Here is a 22061-nt window from a genome sequence, read left to right on the forward strand (position 1 = left end):
ATCCCGTACGAGGCAGGGTTTTTGAATACACACTGATCCCTCCTCACCCATAACCTTACTGGAGTCCTTTATAGGAAACTGCCTAATATCTGTTTTCTCTTTCTGGAAGATCTAGGTATATATACTATGTATACGAATTGTTTCGTGGCTGGGGCTTCTCTTGACCCCATTACTCTCAACAACACACAGGCCACTTCCACAGGATTTTGGAATTAACCCATCACAGGAGAAATAAAAAAAGGAATGAATCATTCCCAGCTACAGGGTTTGATCACACTTGGTCACTTAAAACTGTAGGAAGTGATGCTGTGGTAGTACAACGCTGAATATGAGGGAAGTTGATTCCTGGAATTACGCATTTATATCATGTTCCCAGATTTCATTTTCTCTTGCTTTTGACTCATGATCAGCTGCTGCAGCAATCAGTTTACCAGATAAATATACGATTTCTAATAGTGAAAGTATTTCTGAGAAGAGTCATTTACCATCAGAGTAACTGAAGCAATACCACTAAGACCGAGATCATAAAAATTACTTGCATTTCTTTTTGTTTTCTTTTAATATTGCGTTCCTGATCCTTTGATCCTATTGAACTTTAACATATAAAATGAGAAAATAATCCTTGCTTTAGGCTCTGTAGGTGTTCTTGTTGTGCATTTTTATGTGGCTTTTCAGCATTGCTGCAAATGTAAGTCACAGCCTCTTGAGAAGTACACTCCTCTCGCATATAAGCAGCACATCAGATTAGCAACAATTACACTTGCAGCATACATCCAGAGAAAATATTAAAACCTGTCTTTGAAAATACTCACATTACTGTCCTCCAAGAACTTAAGTGCTTTCGCTATGTTGTTCAAACGAAAAATGCGATGGGTTGAAGATTTGTATTCATGCATCTAGAAAAAAGAAGTTCCACACTGTTTTTAAAACTGGTGGAATCATTCACCACATCATAGAAAGCTTAAAACACTACAAGCATTGAGTCAAAACAAAGCTAAGGAAATCTCTCTATGAAAAATTATTGCCATCTTTTGTGAGCAGTAAAATGCTTCAACTACACCATTGTAAAAAAACAGGGTTAGCAACCAGCTTTCTTGTTCTCCAGATGTTATCACTCTCTTGGACTGGCCACATTGATTATTTATGTAATCATTCGCCAACCATGTTCAGTCACAGGAACAGATTTGCCTGAAAATTCATAATAACAGATTTTCTTTTGTCTTGAATTAAAAGAAATTATCCTAATTAGGAAGCATGAACAATTCTAATAGCAGGCACAGGCAGGTGGGAGGCAAAACCCTTCACTTTGGCAGAAATGAAAGATTTTGCATGCCTGTCTCCCTGCAGTTCCACTTTGGCACACTGTTTTTATCCCATGTGTGCAGAAACAGCTAACAAGAAATGCAGCCAGCTGACCTTACCCCCTTCTCTCACCTCCTCCCTGACCTCCCAGAGCACAGCCTAGGGTTTACCATGATGTATCTCCCCCTTCAATTTATTTCAAGGCTGGCCCTCAATGCAATCTGTGTGAATGCACAGAGACACTGCTGCTTCTGCTGCAGCTCTGCTAACTTTCAAGAATATTAAAAAATACTCTTGACTCTGAATGTGTGGGCACACATTCAGGGGGCATTCCTGCTGCAGGGTATGCAGGTGGTCAGTCACTGCAGAGCATCACCAGGTGCATCTGCAGTGGTGAGACAGCTGCTCCTCTTACCCAAGTGTGACAGCCACACACAGGAGAGTTCTGATGACAAGATTGATGGAGAAAGAAAACATTAAAGTCAACTGGGCATTTATATTTGCATTGGGTGTTCCATTTCTGGTATGTGGAACTTTACACAGCTCTTACAAAGAAAGGAAGAGAGAAGAAATTTCTGATTAGTAAAGCTTTGCCCTGTTGATTTAGACCGTATTAGTAAGACTAATGAAACTTGAGCCAGGATACCAGAATGAAACTCAAACCTACAGCAGGCATCAGAAGACCTACTGAGTGTCATAATGAACTTAAACAAATCAGAATTTAGGGATTAAAAAATGATACAGCAAATATGTGTTTTCTTGGTAATATGACTTGGGTAATCTCCAAATGGAATGTGTGAGCATTAAAGTATTAAAGCCTTAAAAACCCTTAGGGGTAGGAACATTAACACTGATCACACACCATTTACACCTTATTGTTATATTTCCTTGAAATCTTTTTCCTTGAAACATTATAGCTCAGGACACCCACCAGTAACACAAGAAATTACAACAAAGTTGCTGAAATTCTTACTACCTTATGCAAGTCATTGGCCCAAATTCACCCTTGTTCCTTGGATGTCCAGGCACTGTTGCTTGTAACATACTGAGCTCCTAGGTATGGAGGTTTCTCCCCCTCTGTACATACCAGCTTTTGTCCTGACAGGACTTCCAGGAGCGCCATCAAGATTTTGCCATCTTGTATATCAATAAACAAGTCTTTCACTTTCAAAGGAGGCTTGCACTGTGAAGAAAAGAAACCAAGTAGTTTTTAAAACACTACCTTTTGATAAATCACCATGATTTCAGAGAGATGGAAAGAGAATTTTAGAAGACAGAGATACAAGAAGTAAATCATAGCCTGCTGTAAGAAAGAGCTGATTGTTCTTCACACTGGTGGCAATTCTGTCCTATGAATGTTGAGCTAAAACTGAAATCAGACAAGGACTAATTCCAGATTTCCTATAACAGAATCTAACTCTAAAAACCCTTCCTAAGAAATACCCACGCAGGGGTTGGGTGCTGATCCCTCAGACTAAGACATGTCCAGCAGAAGCAAATACCACTTTGAAACAAGTCCATGATCCAGCCAGCCACGATGCCCCTTCTCATGTGAAAGGCTTCTGGTGGTGCCAATCTGTCTTCCAGCATTTTCTAAGTACTTTAAAAAGCAACTTCTTGTATTGTGTCTCTCTTTTCTCAGCAAACTCCTCCAAAGGAAACCATCTCTGCACTTCAGTGTTGGTAGATGTGTGCACTTCAAGGCACACAGCCAAGTCAGCTCAGCCCTTAGGGGTAGGTCCAGCTGCAGCAATTGCACTCTGCTCAGGTTTCACTCACTCAGGTGTTCCTAAAGAGCCCAATCTTTTCATCTTTGGTTGGGCAACACACTTCTGTTCGATTCAGCACTGCTCCTGGCAAACTGGGACCACAAATTTTCATTACTGATCTTTAATCTAGCCAAGAGACTAAACAATGCTCCATGAAAGAAAGCAAAGTATTTTTCATTTCAAAATTAAGTAACTTATCTGAAAGACTAAAGCCCAAACACGTTCTATTCTTTCAGTACTTAAAGGAAGACCAAACAGAACTCAGAAATTCAGACTACTCCCAATTATCCCATGACCAGCAGATCTAGATTCTCTCAAGAGACGACCCAAGAGGGATCACACCAAAAGTTTCCTGAAGAAGTACAAGACTTCATTGCTGCCTCTGAAAAAAAGAAGCCACTCTGCAAGAAGTGCTTCTTTGAGGAGGAAGGCAGAAGACATCTTTCTCAGTGAGTGTCCTCAGGGAATCACCTGTAATTAGAGATAGCTTTGGTGAAGCTGTCATTGTTTACATGGTTATGTATATTATACCACTTCCAGCAAAAATATTAATAAAGCAGAAGGCTTTCACCCTTCCTCCAGAAAAGCATTTTTATTTGTTGAATCAGAGAGGAAAAAAATTTGGACACCCTCCAGAGAAAGTTGACCTGCCCACAAAGGTTCTAAGACTTCATATGTTTGGCACAGCAGAATTAACAGCACCCTACAGCCTTTTTCATTATATAATTCCTTCTGTAAATCAAAGACCATCTTTGCAGTCACATATTTGACAACCCTTTCTGACAAGTTCCAAAACTGCAGTTAGTTTAAAGCCCTAGAGCCTGATTCACGAAAGCATCCTGTAATACTGTCTTCGTTCTGAGAGGCCTTTGAGAGCAATTGCTAGTCAAAACAATTCCAACTAGCCTTATTCTGATTTTTTAGTGAGATTTAAGAGGATCCTTTTATGCCTTCAGAAACACTCACTGCAGAGTGGTACACTTAAGCAACTATATGTGTGATGCCTTTCTTCTAAAACCCCTTTATTTTATTGTGTCTGAAATGCAATCACTTCTCAAGAACTACTAAACTGAGAGTCAGCCCAAACCTAGTTCCAGTCAGTACTTTTTGAAATTTAGCCATACATACTCAAGCATTGTGAAGCTCCATTATCAGTCTGAATCAGGGCTCTGTCTAGATCAGGAAGCCGGTCTCACTCCTTGATCCTGCACTAAGCACTGCTGCTGTTGCAGTAATATTAGGATTCTTTTTTCTCTTTTCAACCTCAACAGCAGCAAAAATGTTCTCTGCATGACAGATTACTCAGGAGAGGTAGTACTTACCTACCATCAATAAGAACAGTAAATTAGGTTTAACAGCCATATTATGGTGTCATTTTGAAAAAATTACAACTTAAAGATATGATGTCCAAACATTAGCTCTCTGATGTAAGTGGACATAGGAAGATCCCATCATATTGCCCCCCCATAACATGACAGACAAGGAATTACTGTTTTCCATCTTCAGATCTGGGATGAAGACAGGTTCTGAAGAACATCTGTCTTTAGCCATGATTCCTCAGATGCTCTTCCCAGTTCAGGGAAGAACACAGACATCATCACCTCAGAGCCTCAACCATATTTCATTTTATGGGGGTGCATTCTATGGGAAAATTCTACCCTCATGGTAACAGACAGCGGCATTAAAGATTTAAATGCACCTGAGATGATAAATGCCAGTGAAGCATTCACTGTGCCTGAAAACAGAATTTAATTAATCCAGAAACCAGATTTGAGCTTTGGCTCATTCTCCACCAAAGGGATATGCACAGATGTCAACTTTGTTTCCAAATTTTAACTACTTTAGAGGAGTTAACTACAATGGCTATGTCCTTGTATCCCAATATCAAGACTGTTCGTCAGCCTTACCTTTCCCAAATGCAGGTTTATCCATCTGGTAAAGGTCCTCTTCTGTACATTTTCGCGTTCAACTAGAAACATCAGAAACAAAAAACAGCACTTAAGTTTCCAGAAGAGGGAAAACTGGTAGGAAATTTCAGAAACTGATGCACAAAGAGTTAGAATTCATAAGAACTCAGTGAATAAAACAAACACATTCCAAATCAGGAGATTTAAGGTTCAGTTTCAGTGTTTTATTCAAATCCTTTGCCCAGACATGAGCTATACATTTGTAGATGCAATTTAAAGGCAGGAGGAAGGAATTTCTCTTAGTTTTTCAATCTTCAGTGTTCAGCTTCTGAGAGGTGAACGTTTACGTGCTGTGCAGAGCCCTCCAGTGTTGTCACCCTCTGAGCAGGCAGCTTGACCCTTCTATGCCAATTTATAGGATTATTGCTCTGACACCCTCATGCAAATTGGGCTGGCGTGGATTCCAATGTACTTACTTGCATGCACATAGAAACAGTACTAACAACAATTTTGTCTTCATTCTTATGAATGGAAAAGCCTCATGAAATCCCATCTTCCCAGTCTCCTAACCAGTGCATTTAGAATCAAAATCCCAAGTCCCCAGACTGAAGAATCATTTTATTTATATTGCAATAAGACTAGGAGTGCTTGTTCCTTGCCAGAAGTGCTGTGCACTGGGTGCTGTACAAACAGCTCTTGGGCCAGCTGAAGAGTTTTTAATCACATCTGCCATTTCCTGAATCCATTTCCATAGTGAACTATGGAAAGGGGAATCATATTACTGACCAGCTTTCATTTACCTTGTAATATAAAAAAGTAAACCGTATATTTAATATAAATGAAGTAGACTGTCAAAGTAATATTTTACTTTAAAGACAATTATTCTCAAGTGGCTCTCAAGTTTCACTTGAATTAAGGAAATCTGGCAATTTATGAACAAAACCCATTAAAAAAAGTTATATGCTAGTATTTCAATTTACTCATAGAGCATATCAAATATATTTTAAAACCATTTTGTGTTTCTTCAGCCCTACAAAAACAACTAACTTATCTACTGGGAAATCACATTCTGAAAAAGTCTGGGTTGCTTTTATTGGTCAGACTGATTACAGGCCAAGCAGTAGCTTCTGTAAATCAAACTTTAATATTGTTCTTTTTGATCATTTTAACCAAAGAGTCAGCAGCTTCTAATCATATGTATAACTGTTTTCCTTATTTTGATGCATTGGAATAGAGCTTTTCAGCATGAAGTACATCTGTCACTGATGTCCATTCAGGCCTTTTAAGTCATCTTATTCCATAAAACCTGATTTTCTCCAAGACTGGTTAAAAAAAGTCATTACCCTTTAAGTGCTTTAGAAAACATAGAAAATGCCAAACTAATTATTGCTGTTGGCTTTTCTTTTAAAATGTCTTAGAAGAATGTGGAAAGATTTGAAACAGCTCTCTACAAATGAAACTGTAAATTATATTAGGACTCCAGAGTATCTGTAAAACACCCACAGCATTTACCACCTACAAATCTCAAAGTACAGTAAACTGAGAGATGTGTCACAAATTTCTTGGGCTTCACTTTCTTCAGCTCCTCAGCTTCAAATTTGGGTTTCCATGCACTTACTCCCACAGCCACGGCTGAGCAGCAGAAGTGCTGTGTGTCACCCAGGGTGTAACTTCGACAATCGAGCTGTTAAAATTAACCTTTGACAGTGGGTGGAGGTTAAGCCAGAATTGTTCCCAGATACATTTCTTTCTGTTCAAATACAGGTGTTGGTGCAAAGGGGAAGGCAGAACAGGCAGAGGAGCTAGCAGCAGGCAACAGGGCCACCTTAAACTTGTCTGAAATGGTGAGGAATGCTTGGATGGGCACCAGTGCCAGGCTTCAGAAAAGAAAAAGGAGACCTGATCAAATGGGCCGGATATACAGATTTATAATGTCAACCAAAATCAAAAAGGAAACACAGAAAGGTTCACAGAAACAAATATAGTGTTTTCTGGCATCATCAGAGGCTTGATTTCTTCTTGCATTTTCACCAGTCACTTTGGCAACCTTCACTTTCAGTGTAAATAAGGATGCAAAAGAGAGCTGTGTTTATTTACAGATCATCCATAAAACTGAGCACACACTGGTTCCTAATTTTGCTGAAGAAATTCTGCCATGATGCAAATCAGGAGTTGCACATATGCCTCAAAGGATGGGTGAGCCAAGCTGGTATTACTGCTTTGGGAAGCACACACACCAAACATAAAACAAAAAGGCACATTCAGGAAAGCACTTGCATACATAGACAGGTTTCTGAGATGAATTTGTCTCTATGGCAAACAGTTTCTTTCCAGGAAGAGTGATGACCCCAGAATGGACACTATTTGATTCTGTAAAGTTTTAAAGCAACAGTAACTGGAAGGGGAAGAGGAAAGGAGAGGAAATGTGTTTATAAAATCCCTAAGGCACACAAACCCCTAATGCAGTCCATATGCATGATGGCAGAATTAATGGGAAAAGTTCAGCACAGGTTATTTACTGATGTGTGCCTTTAACTGCTATTCTGCTCTGGTGTTGTGGACCTCCCAGTTTCAGTACAGCCCCTCTTCTCCACAATCCTTTCATTTAAGACGACTGTAGAGACTCTATAAACTTTATGCAGTTTCTATAAATTAAATTGAATCTTTTTTCCTCCTTCACACCTAATATTATATAAAAGATTCAAGTCCAAAGTTCCTATACTTACATATATAGTTTACAAAAAACGACTCTGTGTTTACTGGGCAGCTAGAGAGCAATAACACTATTATAAAATAATAATTACACCCACCATATGGCTGGCCTGCACACAAATCCTACACTGGAAAAGAAGGACGCCTGCTGTGAGGGTTGAATTGAAAGATGTAATGCTGGAAGGTAGTAAAAAGTCAGGAATTGCCTTTTTGATCATCTCAGCTCAGATCTTGATATAGGAGAAAAGTCATGGAGACAAATTCTGACCACTCACAGAGGCTGGGTCTTCCCCAATCTTCCAGTAAGCCCAACTACAACATGCTTTCACAGGAGGGTGTAAGAGGCAGTGTTTGTGTCAAAGTGCATGGGTAGGGCACTGACAGGCATCAACTACAGTAATTTAGTGGGAAGAAAGCTACTGGAGAAGGAAAAGGTGTATTGTTAGGATTGGGTGTACCCTATTGTATAACTCACACAGTTCTCTGCCCCACATCTAGGTCCTAGGGGACAGCAGAATTTGGCAGAATTTGGCTCAGTGCCAGTAACTGCATCCTAGTCAGTTCTGAACATTCACAAAGATATACTGCTTTGTAAAATCTTATGGCAAAAGCAACTAATTCCTCAAAGAGTAAAATTAAGCTAGTTCAAAAACCAGTTGGTAAAATTCAAGGTTAAGCTCCTAATGCACAAGGGAGTTCAGCTGCTTTCCTGTGTGGCACTATTTCCTTCCCCATCAGTAGAAATTCCTCAGGCATTTGCTAATGCCATTTCTCCCCCTCCCATATCTCCTCAAAGGTCACTACTGTTTGCATCACCTGCAGGAAGCCGATCCCTAAGAGCCTCTATGTTCAACAGAAAACTGGAGATAGCAAATATTGATTTGCTTCTAAATACTATTTATTCTGTTGTTGTAGAACCAGTTATGAATAATCCTCTGAGACACACCACCATAGGGCTGGGCACTTCAAGGAACTATGAAACATGGAAGCTAATTTGAGTAGAACACTTGTCAGTGTGTAATTACATAGCTTCAGGAAACTGCCTGATTTGCATGTATGGATATTACTCCCAAAGCAAAGCAGGTCACTCAAATTTGCTTCCAAACCTATTAGCATTTCATCTAGGATATCATCATCAAATGACATTAAAACCTTCACAACAGGCCAAGCTAGCTTGTATATCCACTTAAAACTTACCTTTCAGACACTTGGCAAGTTCCAGTTTTATAATAAGCACAAAATCCAGCTTCCTTCTTACAACCACAAGCTCAGCCTCTATAGATACCCTCACTATTAACAAGAAGCAAGTCTTCAAGATGGAAATGTTGGCCATCTAACTGTGACAGAGGATGCTTTAACCACCCTTGGCTTCAGTAGCAATAACTTGCCAGGATAATTGCCCTACCATATCCAGTTCGTAAGTACCCGGTGTCCACCACAGAACCAGTTCATAATGTGCATGGCTCTGGCAGTATCTCAGCATTTGCTGAAGTCTTTGATCTGGAGAAAATGACACTTCTTATTGCACTACAAAAAGATCTGGGAAAATGTATGATAATTAAATAGTACAGCCTAACTCCAAAGTGGAATGTGGTTCAGACACCCTAAGTCTTGGGAAATGCAAATTCCTCTCCTTCTGCCTTCTTCTCCCCGAAGCCCCTGTTCATAGAGTTAAGCAATCAATCAGTCTCTAATGAACACACATTGAACAATCCACTTTGGAACTCCAGGCCACTAAATAAAATGAGAACTGTGTTTTAAACTGGGCTTCATGGTGTTCCTGCACTGTGACACATCTTAGGTATTTCTGATTACTAGGCATCATACTAACTAATCTGAATACTCCTTTCTCTGCAAACACTGTTCACAAAGGAAGCCAGACTGATATCTTAGAAAATGGATTTTACCTAAAATTGCTCATTTAAGATGATGATAGATGCAAGTAATTGCCTACGGGCAAATAAAGACCATGCCATTAGTTAGAGTACATGGTCAGGCACTAGATAAAGGATGTTGATGATAGATACCAGATACTGACAACCCCAGGGAAGCACGGATCCTTGTCCGGGAGACCTTCTACTGTTCAAACACAATACAGGGAACAAAGTTCACGTGCACAGCCCGAGGACAGAGCACATGCAAGTAACACATAACACATCTGAGACAGGAAGGATGATTAAAGGTGTAATGAAAGTGAAAGGGGGTGAGCAAGAGAGACTGGGTACAGGGGTACCAACTGACAGCAAAAGAACTGGAGAGTTTAAGATGAAATGTGTAAGGTAGGGCAGGGGAAAGTGCAATTAAATTTTGTACTTTTGTTTCATCTCAACGCAGAGTTACATTAAATACATTGAACTGTGAATGCTCAGAGACATAGTTTCTATTACATGTTTTCACAAGAAGATGAAAAAATAGCTCACAACATTCCTCTCATGTATATTGTGCAGTCCAGCAACACTGTTCTGTGAGCACTCAGTACTTGCACATAAAAATCTCCATATTTGTAGGAGTGTGAATTTTAAAGGCATAATCAAAATATAAGGAATAATTTTAGCCAAATTGCCCACAAAATTTATTTTATAAGCTTATGAATTCCTGTAAATTCTATATTTTCCTTGTGCTTAAGAAACCCCCAAACAGCTTAGAAGATTAATATAAATTTTCTGTTTGATCTGTACAGGGGTTGAAGGCTTTGTTGTGTACCATATGCCAATTTGATGTAATCTGGAGCACATGAAATATTAAATCTTAAAAACCCTGGTTTTCTAAAGGAAACATTAACTACACTATATAACATGAGTCTGCTCTCAAGTTACTTCTTATGAACAGGGCCTCTAAGCCCTCCAGATGAAGTTGTTAAGTTAATTGTTTGTTGAAACTGACCCATTTATTAGGGTCCTTATTAAATTTCTATGGCAGGTGTTGAAAGCTTGAGGCTTTTTCATTCCATTAAAGTTGCAGAGTCCAAGTCTTATTGATTCAAAATTCTTTAAAATCAAGTTGGTGCTGCAGAACACAAACATTGTAAGATCCCAAGCATTACATTTTCATTAGCTGCAGCTAAACAGGTTTCTTTTGGACTTTAGTGTCTGGTTATAGCAAAATATTTACTGTTGCAATTGGTATATTAAGATTACATGCACCAGACAAATACTACAGGATGAATATGAGATTTCTAAGAAACGCTTAGTGCTTCAATCCTCATAATGTCTGAGACAGATGTTTCTCTTACCAAAGAATTAGATGAATTTACTTGTAAATTCTATTGGGCTTTGGAAGAGAAATCCTACATAAAAAATTACTATTAGAGCTGATCAAAATAGCTTCCAATAAGAGGGATTTATATTTTCCCTTGAAAACTAATTTAGTAGTGGCAGATGGTAAAGATTCCCCTTCATGTACCCTTCAATCACAAAGCAAACATCTTTGTTCGCATGACTCTTTATATGCATGGGAAATGTTATTGAACAGATTAACAGAATTTCTCATTTACATACCAGGAATGTTATGGAGCAAAATCTGACAAGGTTAAAAAAGAGAAATACCATTCTGTTCTGAACTCTGAATGAAACAGACATCAGTGTTTACTGTGAAGATTGCTGGGCCCAAATAAAGTATTAATTAAGTTAAATTCAATGGGTTTGAAGTTGATCTAAAAAGTGACTTAAGTGTTGAATCCAGCAAGGGGTTTTCAGGGTGTGCACAGCACCTCTTGTGGTTTATTACACACTGTTCAAGGACCATAATACCTCCTTCTGCGTATGAAAAGAAACAGGATTTGCTGTTACCAGCAATTGCCATTAGGAGAAAGGCAACAACAACCAATAACGTCGTGGTTCATGAGTTGTTCCTCGCCCAGAGTTCACGATGTTCCAGTGCTGCTTGCTGCACTGCATTTGGCTTCTCCAAATGGTTCACCTCCTGGGACTGCTGATGTTTCTTGAAAGAACTGAGGTCCCCAGCTCTGTAGGGGGCAAAATATCCCACCTCTGTCATTGCTGGCTTATTGAACTCTGCTTTAAAGCACAATGCTTAATTTCAATTTCAATCTGTTGCACCTTTTCTACCTCCTTGAGTATATCTGGTTAGATTACCCACACTTGTTCAAAAATAACATCAGGAGCACCCTTCTGAAACTAACAAAATCATAGTTGCCATGCTCAGACAGGTACCAGTTAGCACTATCTTCTTATCAGTTAGAGAAATGGCTCTTGAAAAAAGTTCACATCGACACGGCACAAACCTTTCCCTCCCATGTGGAGAAGTAGGTCCTGCAGCCATATCAGTATCTGCACCAGTAGCTATGTATCACTTCTAAATGATCCCCGGCAAGATCTCCATTCTCATCCTGTGGCATCTAAAATGATTAATACATCATCCTCCAGAAATCATCCTACATCCAGCAAGTAAGGGCTAGTCACAGAGTCCAGTCCATTCCATCTCCACTTTGCATTTACCTTTACTTGTTATGGCAAACCTAGAAAACTTAAACTGTGAAGCATTCTTTATTTTTCACATTTTTTCATTTCTAGAGAGGAAAAAGAATCCTTTTGACTGGTTGACTTTGTTGAAACATCAAAATCTGAAATGCAGTAAGATATTCTGCTATACATCAGATCTGACAACAGTGCTAAAGCCTGAAAAATTTGAGATGAGCAAAGGAGCCAAACAAAACCCACATTATGTGTCAGGGTTATTTCTTGACATTCCAAATCAGATGAGAACTAGCACGTGCCCAGAGTCCCACTGTTTCCTATATTTGTCAGCTAATGTTAACGGGTTGGTGTTTAACTGGATTTTTATGCATTTGAAACCATTGTATTTAATTCTGTGAGTAGAATTAAGAAAATGCAGGTGCAGGGGATTTGCAACATGTCCACTTTCCACAGAAGAGTTCCAGGCAGTTTCCTGAGCTTCTTTAGACAAATCAGTCTTTAACACAAAATTTGAATTCTTGCTATTATTAACCAGGATCTTTAATGCACCACAGGATGGTACAGAAAGGCTGAGAAGACAACTACCAGAGGGGTATAATCGTCTTTGGAATTTGCCTTTACCTGTGGGAAACTTAAAAGACAGTTTCATTTTCTAAAATCAGGTAAGGAAAGGCAACAAAAAATGTGTCAAAGAACTACCTTGCAAAAGCCCTGAAATCACAAAGAATTGCTTATTGGGGTACCGGTGGCTTCTGGATTTCTCTTTTCTGCTTCCTCCACTGTCCCCAAACAAGTCAAGATTACCCAGCCAATACATTATCCAAACGAAGGAATGCTTACAAAGCCTTCTGGACACCACAGCACTAGAAGAGCTTCAGAAGTAAAACTTAATTATATGTGTCCAGTACTGAAAGAACAGTAATAAAAGCCAGAAAGAGTAACCTAGTGCAGGGACTACCAAAACCTACTGGTCTCCTCAAGAAATGGAGCGGCCTCGGATGGATATGCAGAATCCAGAGCCACACTGCCTTCTGCCCTTCTCCCTCTTATTCATCCTTTTAATGTCTTTTATCAAAGCCAATAAGCAGCACAGAAGAAACAGAGTGAGAGCATGGTACTCAGGTGAATATTAGAAACATGCAGAAATACATGCAACTCTAAGAGCAAAAGATTGAAGAGATTTACAGAGATTAATATTAACTAGAGAAAAATCCTCTTTGCTTTGGAGGAATAAGCAGATGCTTTGTTCATTGTGGGCCAGACACGTGATCTGAAGTAGAGGGTACAAGACTCTTTTGGAGGGACAGAGAGGAACAGAACACCAAAAACAATATAAGAGGTGGGAGCTACACTATACAAGGTGCTGTATTGCAGCGCAAAGCAACCACCATCCAAAAATGGGTGAAGGCAGATTGTAGGCTGCCCAAGTTAGATTAAAATGGATAAAAAGCTGAACCACAGTAGAAATTCTTTTTGAAATGCATTTTATAAAATGCAAGAGCCTAGCAGTGCCCAGTGCATACTCCCGAGGAGTTGCCATTTGACTTAAATGACCTGTTGGGAGTATTCTAGGAGGCTTCAAGAGAGTTACTCCTACTTTTCTAGAAAGGGTGCCTGCCACAGAAGAAGTTACAGGCAGACTAAGGATGGCAAAATTCTGAGTGTTCAGCGAAGTCAATCATGCAATGTCCCCCACAAGACCCCAAGCCTGTCCCCTCTAGCACTAACACAGGCTTTGTGGGCAGCACAGCAGAAAGCCTGGTCCCCTCTGCACCCTGGTGAGCACTGCTTTAGGTAGCACAGGGAACAGTGAGCTGCAAGTCCTGGGTATTATTCTAAATGATGCTATCCAGCTACCAAAAGTGAGCAGAGAAATTATTTTTCTGAAGTCAGTAGCACTCTTTCCTTTGCTCCAGCAGGAACTAAGACCAGGTTATAATATATGAACATAGTTCAGAAATAGTACTGGCACAGCTTACCAATCAATCAAAACTAGAAGGTATCACTCAAAATCTTGGACTGGGTTTCGATTAAGGCCTGCAGCAGTAACACTCAGAATCCCAGCTTTTCCTGAGTCTCCAAGCATGTGGAAATGCAGCCCTCAAGTGACCGACTGACTGACTGATGCACTTGATGGAGCTCCACAATTTTAGCTATATGCCTGAAGGCAGGTTTGAACAAATCTGCCAGGATGAAAACCCAAGGAAGAGCAATGTGTGTATGAGATCTCTTGTTCTGGAGATCCAACAGTAAAATAGTACCATTTTATGACATTAAACCAGTGTCATCAAAAACCACAGCACAGTGAGCTGTAGACACTTCATGCATCTTCAACACTGACACCGACATGGCTATTCACTTTGTTATTAAATTGTTCACCTGTAGCTTCCAGGACAGCCTCTCTACCTTGCTATTTTTTGCAACTATTTTCCAAATTTCAAATGAGAACATGGCAGGAAGCATGAAAACTCACACTGTCCTTCATAGACAACATGGAACAGCCACTCAAAAGGAAAGGCAAGCGTAAAAGAATTTGGAATTAAGTGCCAAGCAAGTATCTGTGTTCTTTATGGACATTTCCAAAGACAACATTTACCAGAGAGAGATACCTCAGGTATAGTATTACCCATAGCAAGAAAATCTTCTTTCAAGCAAAGCCCTGGTTACTAAATAACTATGTTCTGTGTTTGCATAGTACCTTCAACCTCATCAGCTCTGTCATCCTCCTAATCAGACTTTTCCGTCCCTGGGGACAAGACACAGCAGTGTCTTCTGTTACAAAGAAGCAAATGGCAACAGCAAGAACTTTGGGGACCAATTATCATACAAGCAACAAGCCCTTCCTTTAATACAATCTGCAGTGCTCACATGGCATCATCACATCTTTCCAAAAGCCAAGTTTAAAATTTAAAAAAAAAAAAAAAAAGCTCATGGAAACAACACGTATTTTGTTGCTTTGAACTGTGCTCAGCATGCATAATGATCTCTCCCTAGATGTGTTTAAGAGATACACTTCAAAACGGGACATAAGCCATTTATTTGCTATATTAGCTTGTACTCAGAAGAAGTTAATCTGATATTCCAGAGAAAGGCAGACCTTCCAATATACGTCATAGGCCCATAGCAAGAGCAGTAAAGGCATTTTGGCATGAGAGGAAGGGCCAGCACAAGGGAGGGTGTCAAGCCCCACTTTGGCAGCAGAGCTGGCCTGCTGTGTACAGCAGTCCTTGGCCTAAGAGCACTTACAAACATTATCACATGAGCTCGCTCTTGCTCCCCACGTTGCACTGCCTTGCATCTCTCACCCCAAGCTCCAACAACAGGGTTCTGGCTAGTGCATGTTCCTCCTGCTTTTTTTATCCATTTGCCATATCGTATCAGGAATGCTGTGCAATAGGAATAATGTAGTGCATGAGGGCTGACAGCATTCCTGCTGCTGTAGGAGTCAGAAGAGCCCTAATCAGTCAGCTTCTGTTCTGCCTCTTTTTCCGCTCTCTAACAGGAACACCTGCCAATTTCAGCCCAGGGGAATGCTCGTATGAGCTGGATATGGATGACAGGTGATACCTCCACCTTCTTTAGGCCTCCAGTTACCTTTAGAGCTGGAACATGCATGCTCTTCAACAGGAAAAAATCAGTACCTTGGCCTCCATTTTTCTTTAACCATAGGAAATGAGATGGATGGATGGATGGATGGATGGATGGATGGATGGATGGATGGATGGATGGACAGCAGAAAGGACACCGCTGCTGTCAGGACAACACACTCCAGTTCCTTATGGCAATCCATAAGGAGCTGGACAATCCAGTAAAATAGGAAAACACATCAAAAGCATAAGGAAGGCTGCACTGCACACAGACCCATCACCAACACTGAGATCAGGTGAGCCAGTACAAGCACGGGCATGGGCACTGCAGGTGACTGGGATGACAAAATCTCCTCACTCAGGCCCTATGTTCAGACATAGAGATTTCAAAGCTGTTTTAAGACTGTTTGTATATGACTTGTACAAGATTCTTTTATAAGAAGCCCAGGTATCATAGAGCTGTGTTAGAGCCGCCAGGACAGAGCCATTCTGCCTTTGCATGGTGCTTTCAGCTGAGAAGCTTCTGCAGATGGTCATGGTCCTGTGCAGCAATCAGTGCCTTGCCTGGCTCATGCCATCCAGCAACTACTTAGTTTTGAGAGCCTGGTTTTAAGTTGAGAAGCTTAACTCTTGTGACGAGTTTCTACTCTTAACAGCTGTATGAAATGACTTAAAACAAACAAAGCATTTCAGAAATATGAGGCATGATTCATGGATTTTGAGAGCCAGAGTTCACATATGGCCCATTGTGTGCCATTTGGAGATCATGGAAAGACATTATTAAGTATTCCAAGGACTCTGGCAGGCTTGAAGTGTGCATGCTAATGAGCACCATCAAAGCACTTGCAGCACCCATAGTACAAGCAAAGCCAGACCAGAGAATTGAGTAATAATGACTAAAACATGACCACACAGGATTAGAAACACAATGAAATCTTCATAGAGGAAAAAAAATCGGGAATGCAACAACCTGATTGCAGCCTCTTGCACAGCAACAGGAAAACACCAAGTCTTTAAACAAAAGATGCTACTTTGAAAATGAGGTATCATTAAAAAAATAAAATGATTCTCAATGCAAAACAGCATTTAGACTCTGCGACAAAATACTGCTAGGAAGGTCATGGATACCAGAGTATGACCTCTATCAAAAAATCCTATGTAAAGTATGTCAAGGAGAAGGCTCAAAATCTTAAATGCCTGCGGGAATTCCTTTCTGGCCTTGGGTAAATTTTCATGCTCTGTGGTTCTCATCTGTAACAGTGCAATCATTCAAACTTTGAAGCCAACTTGAAACTGAACACACAAACACTGACTGCAAAGTCAGGCCCTAATGTTTGGAAAATAAGGAATTTGTAAGATGACTTTCATGAGTCGTATATCCAACAATACCAAAATTGCTGTTCAATAACAACATTTGCACAGCCAAGGAAGGAATGCCAATGGGACTTGATACAACAGTGTGCCTCTCTTGTGCTAGCATTGTTTGCACCTGTATATTCACCCCAGTGCAGTAAAGCTGTAAAGACAGAAACACCTTTTACTTATTAACCCTGAAAGTTACTGATACTGGAAGTAACAGAGGAGAAAATGTTACAACTGAACTTCATCACTTCATTCTTCCCTTGCTCAGGAACATGACATTTGTAAGAAAGTCACCAGAAACGTCAGGATGGGAATTTTGTTTCAGTGTAACTTCACAGAGACTTTTCATGGTTACCCTTTAGTTCATTTTTTCCATTAATAATTATGACTGCAATTTAGCTGTAAAAATGGCTTTGAAAATATACCTTCTCTATTTCCATTTATTTCTACAGCTGCAGAATTACATTGTTTAACTTTTCTTTCTTAAGTGGATTTCCTCTGGCTTTGGCTCCCATTTAATAAAGTGACGAGTCTACTGAAAACAGCCTTTGCAGCTTCAGTGGATTAATAGGGTAAAGCCTAACTTGATTGAAAAATAACTTTGCTCCATGTTGCTTTACTGCCACTCAGCTCACACTATTGCCTACAGATGCATCTGGCTGACAGACCAGTAATTTCACTTTTTGTTTGTTTTCAAATGGTCAGCAACAGCAACACCAATAACGCGAACACTCTTCATCTTCTATGGTGTGTGCAGAGTAGGTGGGAATCCTCTAAGTGGAGACACATTATCAGAAGAGGGCTTTGCTGTTCTTCTGGAAATCAACAGTTGATAAAAGCAAAGAAAGCATGTATGGACCAAAGACAGCAACATAATTACTTACAGTTCCATGCCAGATGAAACACATGGCTGACAATTAAGTATAAAAAGCTTGTCAGAAATCCCTAAGCACATAATTTAATCAGGATTTGATGCTATGATACCACAACATGCTGCACACCTCTTTAAAGTCTGCAGAGCCTTCATTCCTCACTCATGTCACATCCTGCAGCATTCTGGGCACAGCTGTGTCCCACAGACGCTCTTCCTTGACAGAACGCACAGCTCAAGATAAACATCAGGATTTAGCTTTTATTTGTCTCCTAAAACAAACAGATTTAATCTGTAGATCATTTCATTATAAATAAAATAATAAATAATAGTTATCTGTTCTTTCAACATTGAAGAGGTTTAATTTTATAGCTGTTTTTTGTAGGATGGTCACATTAAACCTCACACGTGGTTTATTATAGCAAATAAAGACGCTTTGACATAAACAGATGAGAAGAAAGGACCATGGGTCATTCAAATTCCCAAGACAAATCTCATCCGCCTCTCCCACCTTGGAGAGAAAATTAAAAATGTAGATAGCTGGTGACTTTTACAAATGTTAGTATTGGCTCTATGTCTCCACTGAAAAAACAATAATCAATTGATTTACTTCTATGACACTAAACATAGGATTTTAAACCTTAATTATATAAACCCTTCCACTTAGACACTTTCAGACAACTGTCTCCATTAAAAAAAATTGCATACAATCAGGTATAGAAGTACAATTATATAGCAAAGGACAGATTTTTGTCACAGACGTGAAGAGAAATAAAACCTTTGAGTTTATGAACAGATTAAAATTTACAAAATAATGGAAAAAAAGTACTTAGATAAATTCATAGTATTTACAGTTTCAACAGAGATCTTGCATAAAGAACATAAACTTTGCTCACTAAATAAGATACAGCAGTCTTCTAGAGAACTTTGCTGGTAAGGAAGCTGCCAAGGGGTTAAGAGATGAAATCACCTGGTTTCAAGAGAAATTGCCAGTCAAAGGAAAAACTTTCTGCTGGTATAAACTGACTCTTTTCCTCTGGATTTTTAGACACTTAAAAAATTGATCCATGCAATTTCAGGGTAAAAGCTAAGAAATTATCACTATACTGATTTTACAAACAAGTTACATTTGATTGATTTATCTGATTTCATACAAAAAGCCAAGTTACATCTCAAGCCTTGCTCTTTTAAATCACACTTTGCATGGTATGCCAGGATATGTTTCGAAAGCTGATTTGATTTGAGTTGCTATGCAAGAGATGGATCTTTGAAATGCAGCTTGTGTGGGCCCTTTTCTTAATGAAATCCTCTGTGATACTGAACTCCACAGTTAAAATAGGTTTTACCAAACAGGTTTGAAGTGAATGTATTTGGAGCAGAATGTACTTGCTATAAAAAGTAAGGGGGGAAAAAAAAGTCTTCAAACTTAACATTTGTCCCAAGAGTCACATAAAATTTCATGTCTCAGGATTGTCTTTCAGGGAAACTAATGTTTCCCTGGAAACATGTTTCTAAATACAGTTGCTCCACTCACATCTTGTACTAACAGTTTGTTCTTCAAGTACAGAGATGGGCTAATCAATGCTGAATTTGTATCCCTGAAACTTGCCCACTCTAGTCAAATCCCACAATTTCTCAGGATCCACCTATTTTTAATAATGTAACAACATTATGTAACAAACCTAACCTGTGGTTCAAGTTACTTCCAAAAGTCAATGCAGGCAAGTCCTCATCTCATACTTTAGCGGTAGCCCTAAAACATTTTTAACCTTTGGCATCGAAATAGAGATGCATGACTAATTACTCAAGTCTGAGACAGCTGGTGCTCAGCCAGGTACCAGAGGCATTCCAGGAAAGGGACTGTATCCTGACTTCATACCATGCCTGGCACACTCGAGCACCAATGACTTCTAGAGGCAAGATCCACAGCTGTACCAGTTAAGCTATGATGAATTACACATTCCTGAGGAGCTCCTGGGAGCCAGTGGAGGAAATCTGTGAAGTCACCATGGTGCGTGGTTTCCCCCTTTACCCAGGCACTAATGTAAGCATTAGTGCCAGTTTCCTCATGGATAAAGCATAAATGCTGGTGAATATTTCACTTCTAGGGTGCAAGAAGAAGGAGCTGCATATTTCCAGCATTCCTTCTGGTTACCCAGCGTTGAACTTCTTGCCAATATCCACCTACAACTAGGAGGCAGCGCTGGTCCTGGCATGTTTCCTAACAAGAGCTCCAAGTTGCAGTGGTATTGGCAGGGTGTAATTGCTGTCTTGTGTCTCTGCCTAGGAAGAGCTGGCTCTGAAAAAAAGTCGGTGGGTGATACCAGCCTTTGCCCTGTCATCTTTATGCTCTACCAGAACAGAGGAACACATCCCGCTAATCTCTTGTGACTGGTTACCTGGCAGATCAATATTTTTGGCGACAAACAATTCCTTTATCTTTTGATACAAGAGTGGTGGCAAGAGTGAGGTTATTTGATCTGCAGAAATGAAGATTTAGGATTTGACAGAATAATTTTTTCTCTTTGTGTGAGGTGTCTCATGAGTGGCACTGAGAGACTAATTTGCTGTCTCTCCCAGGAAAAGAACTAAGGAACGTCAAATGAAAACACCAGGGCACAGGTTTAAAAACAAAACTCTTCACATAGTTGCACTGTTGAAGTCTTCACAGGCAGACACTGAGGATTCAACACATTTAGTGAGAACTTAAGGGGAGACACAATCATGGAAGGAAAATTCACCCATGTTACTCACCAGCATATTCCCTCCTGGTTCTGGAAGTTCCTGTTTTGCAAATGGTTGCAGACTGGATGAGGAAATTGTGAAACCTCTTGACCTTTTCTTATACTAACTAGGTACCCCCTTTGGCATTGTCAGAGAGAGATACTTGACTGGGCAGACCTTTGTATGAGGACATGCCTCCAGCACATTCTCATATCAGGTACTGCAGTGCATGAGTCTCAGCTGTGGGACAGGTCAGAGAGAACCTGGGCTGAAGGCATGCTGACATGTTCTAGGCTGAAGCAAAAAACCACTTTGGATAAAAGGCCCTGGGAGGTAGAGAAAAAGTGAGAAACCTTTGCTTTTTCACACTTATGTAGCAGTGGCAAGGCAAAAAGCTTGGGTGTAGTTTTCCTTTTCACTATTGCCTGCTCTGTCCGGTCTACAGTAGGACTTCCACCACTGCAGATAAGTAGATGATCATTACCATACCTCAAATCAATTTACAGTCTTCTTTGCACAACCTTGTATGGTCTGACCCTTAGATGGACTGAAACATTAAAAAAAAAAAAAAATCAGGGAGAAGGAAGGATAAAACAACTCTGGCTTCCCACTCCAAGAGCCTTTCACTGACTTTTACTGGTAAAAACTAACACTTGTTAAAGTCAACTGCTTTACCAAATTACTTTGTTAATTTAAAATGTAGTAACCTATTTATAAAACAGCTGGCCTTGTTAAACCAGCTGTCTGTTAATAAAACAGCCGTGAAAAATTTCTGTAGTGTATGTCTTAAGACTGTGTAACTAACACAGAGCCCATGGGTGGGAGACAAGTATTGTCATCCCAAGTTGGACACACAGAAAAACCCCTACAGTGAGCATAAGAACCAAAGTAAAAAAAAATAGGTCTCCTGTCACACCCTGAAGGTTGCCACCACCCAGTGCTTGCCAAGGAAAGCACATTCCAGATACGGGGCCCTTCCTGACTGCCACAATTACTCCCAGAAACAGGTCTAATCCATCAGGCTCCAGATCTCTATGGGAAATCAAAAGCCAGAAATAAAGTCAGGAAAGTAACACAAAATTATTCTCAGACAGGTCACCACAGAGAATATTTTTAAAGCAGAAACAGTCTACTCAATGTGGACTAGAAGCAAAGAGCTTTCCTCTTTCTCTTGCCCTCCCAGTGAGGACTATTTCACTGATGCCAACATCCTCTGGAGATTTATCTCTCCATCCCCTTGTAGATCTGTTTATCTTAGCCTGACCCCTAATTCCTTCCTGGAGATCAGAAAATGACACTTCTGCCTGCTTTGCCTAGGGCTGTGCCTGCTTTCCCTTGGGCTGAACTAGGTTGTATGAACACCCCTCTTCTTTCCCTCCCTTCATCAGGAG

At 40.0% G+C, this 22061-nt stretch overlaps 1 protein-coding gene across 3 annotated transcripts in view; it reads right to left on the reverse strand.

The window, feature by feature from the left end:
• CLMN (calmin) overlaps positions 1 to 22061 on the reverse strand; it is a 75334-nt gene that overhangs the window by 18201 nt on the left and 35072 nt on the right. For 2 of the 3 annotated variants that reach the window (XM_066188742.1, XM_066188741.1), the window contains exons 2-4: positions 4979 to 5040; positions 2390 to 2485; positions 813 to 896 (exon numbers count right to left, since the gene is read on the reverse strand). In XM_066188742.1, coding sequence (XP_066044839.1) covers positions 813 to 896; positions 2390 to 2485; positions 4979 to 5040 — 242 coding nt within the window. Of the gene's footprint in view, positions 1 to 812; positions 897 to 2389; positions 2486 to 4978; positions 5041 to 11933; positions 11962 to 22061 lie in introns of those variants that run through there. The other variant, XM_066188743.1, reaches the window with a different exon arrangement.

This window comes from Chamaea fasciata, unplaced genomic scaffold (genome assembly GCF_029207755.1).
Source record: "Chamaea fasciata isolate MVZ Bird 193981 ecotype frontalis unplaced genomic scaffold, bChaFas1.0.hap1 SCAF_7, whole genome shotgun sequence".
Lineage (NCBI taxonomy): Eukaryota > Metazoa > Chordata > Aves > Passeriformes > Sylviidae > Chamaea > Chamaea fasciata.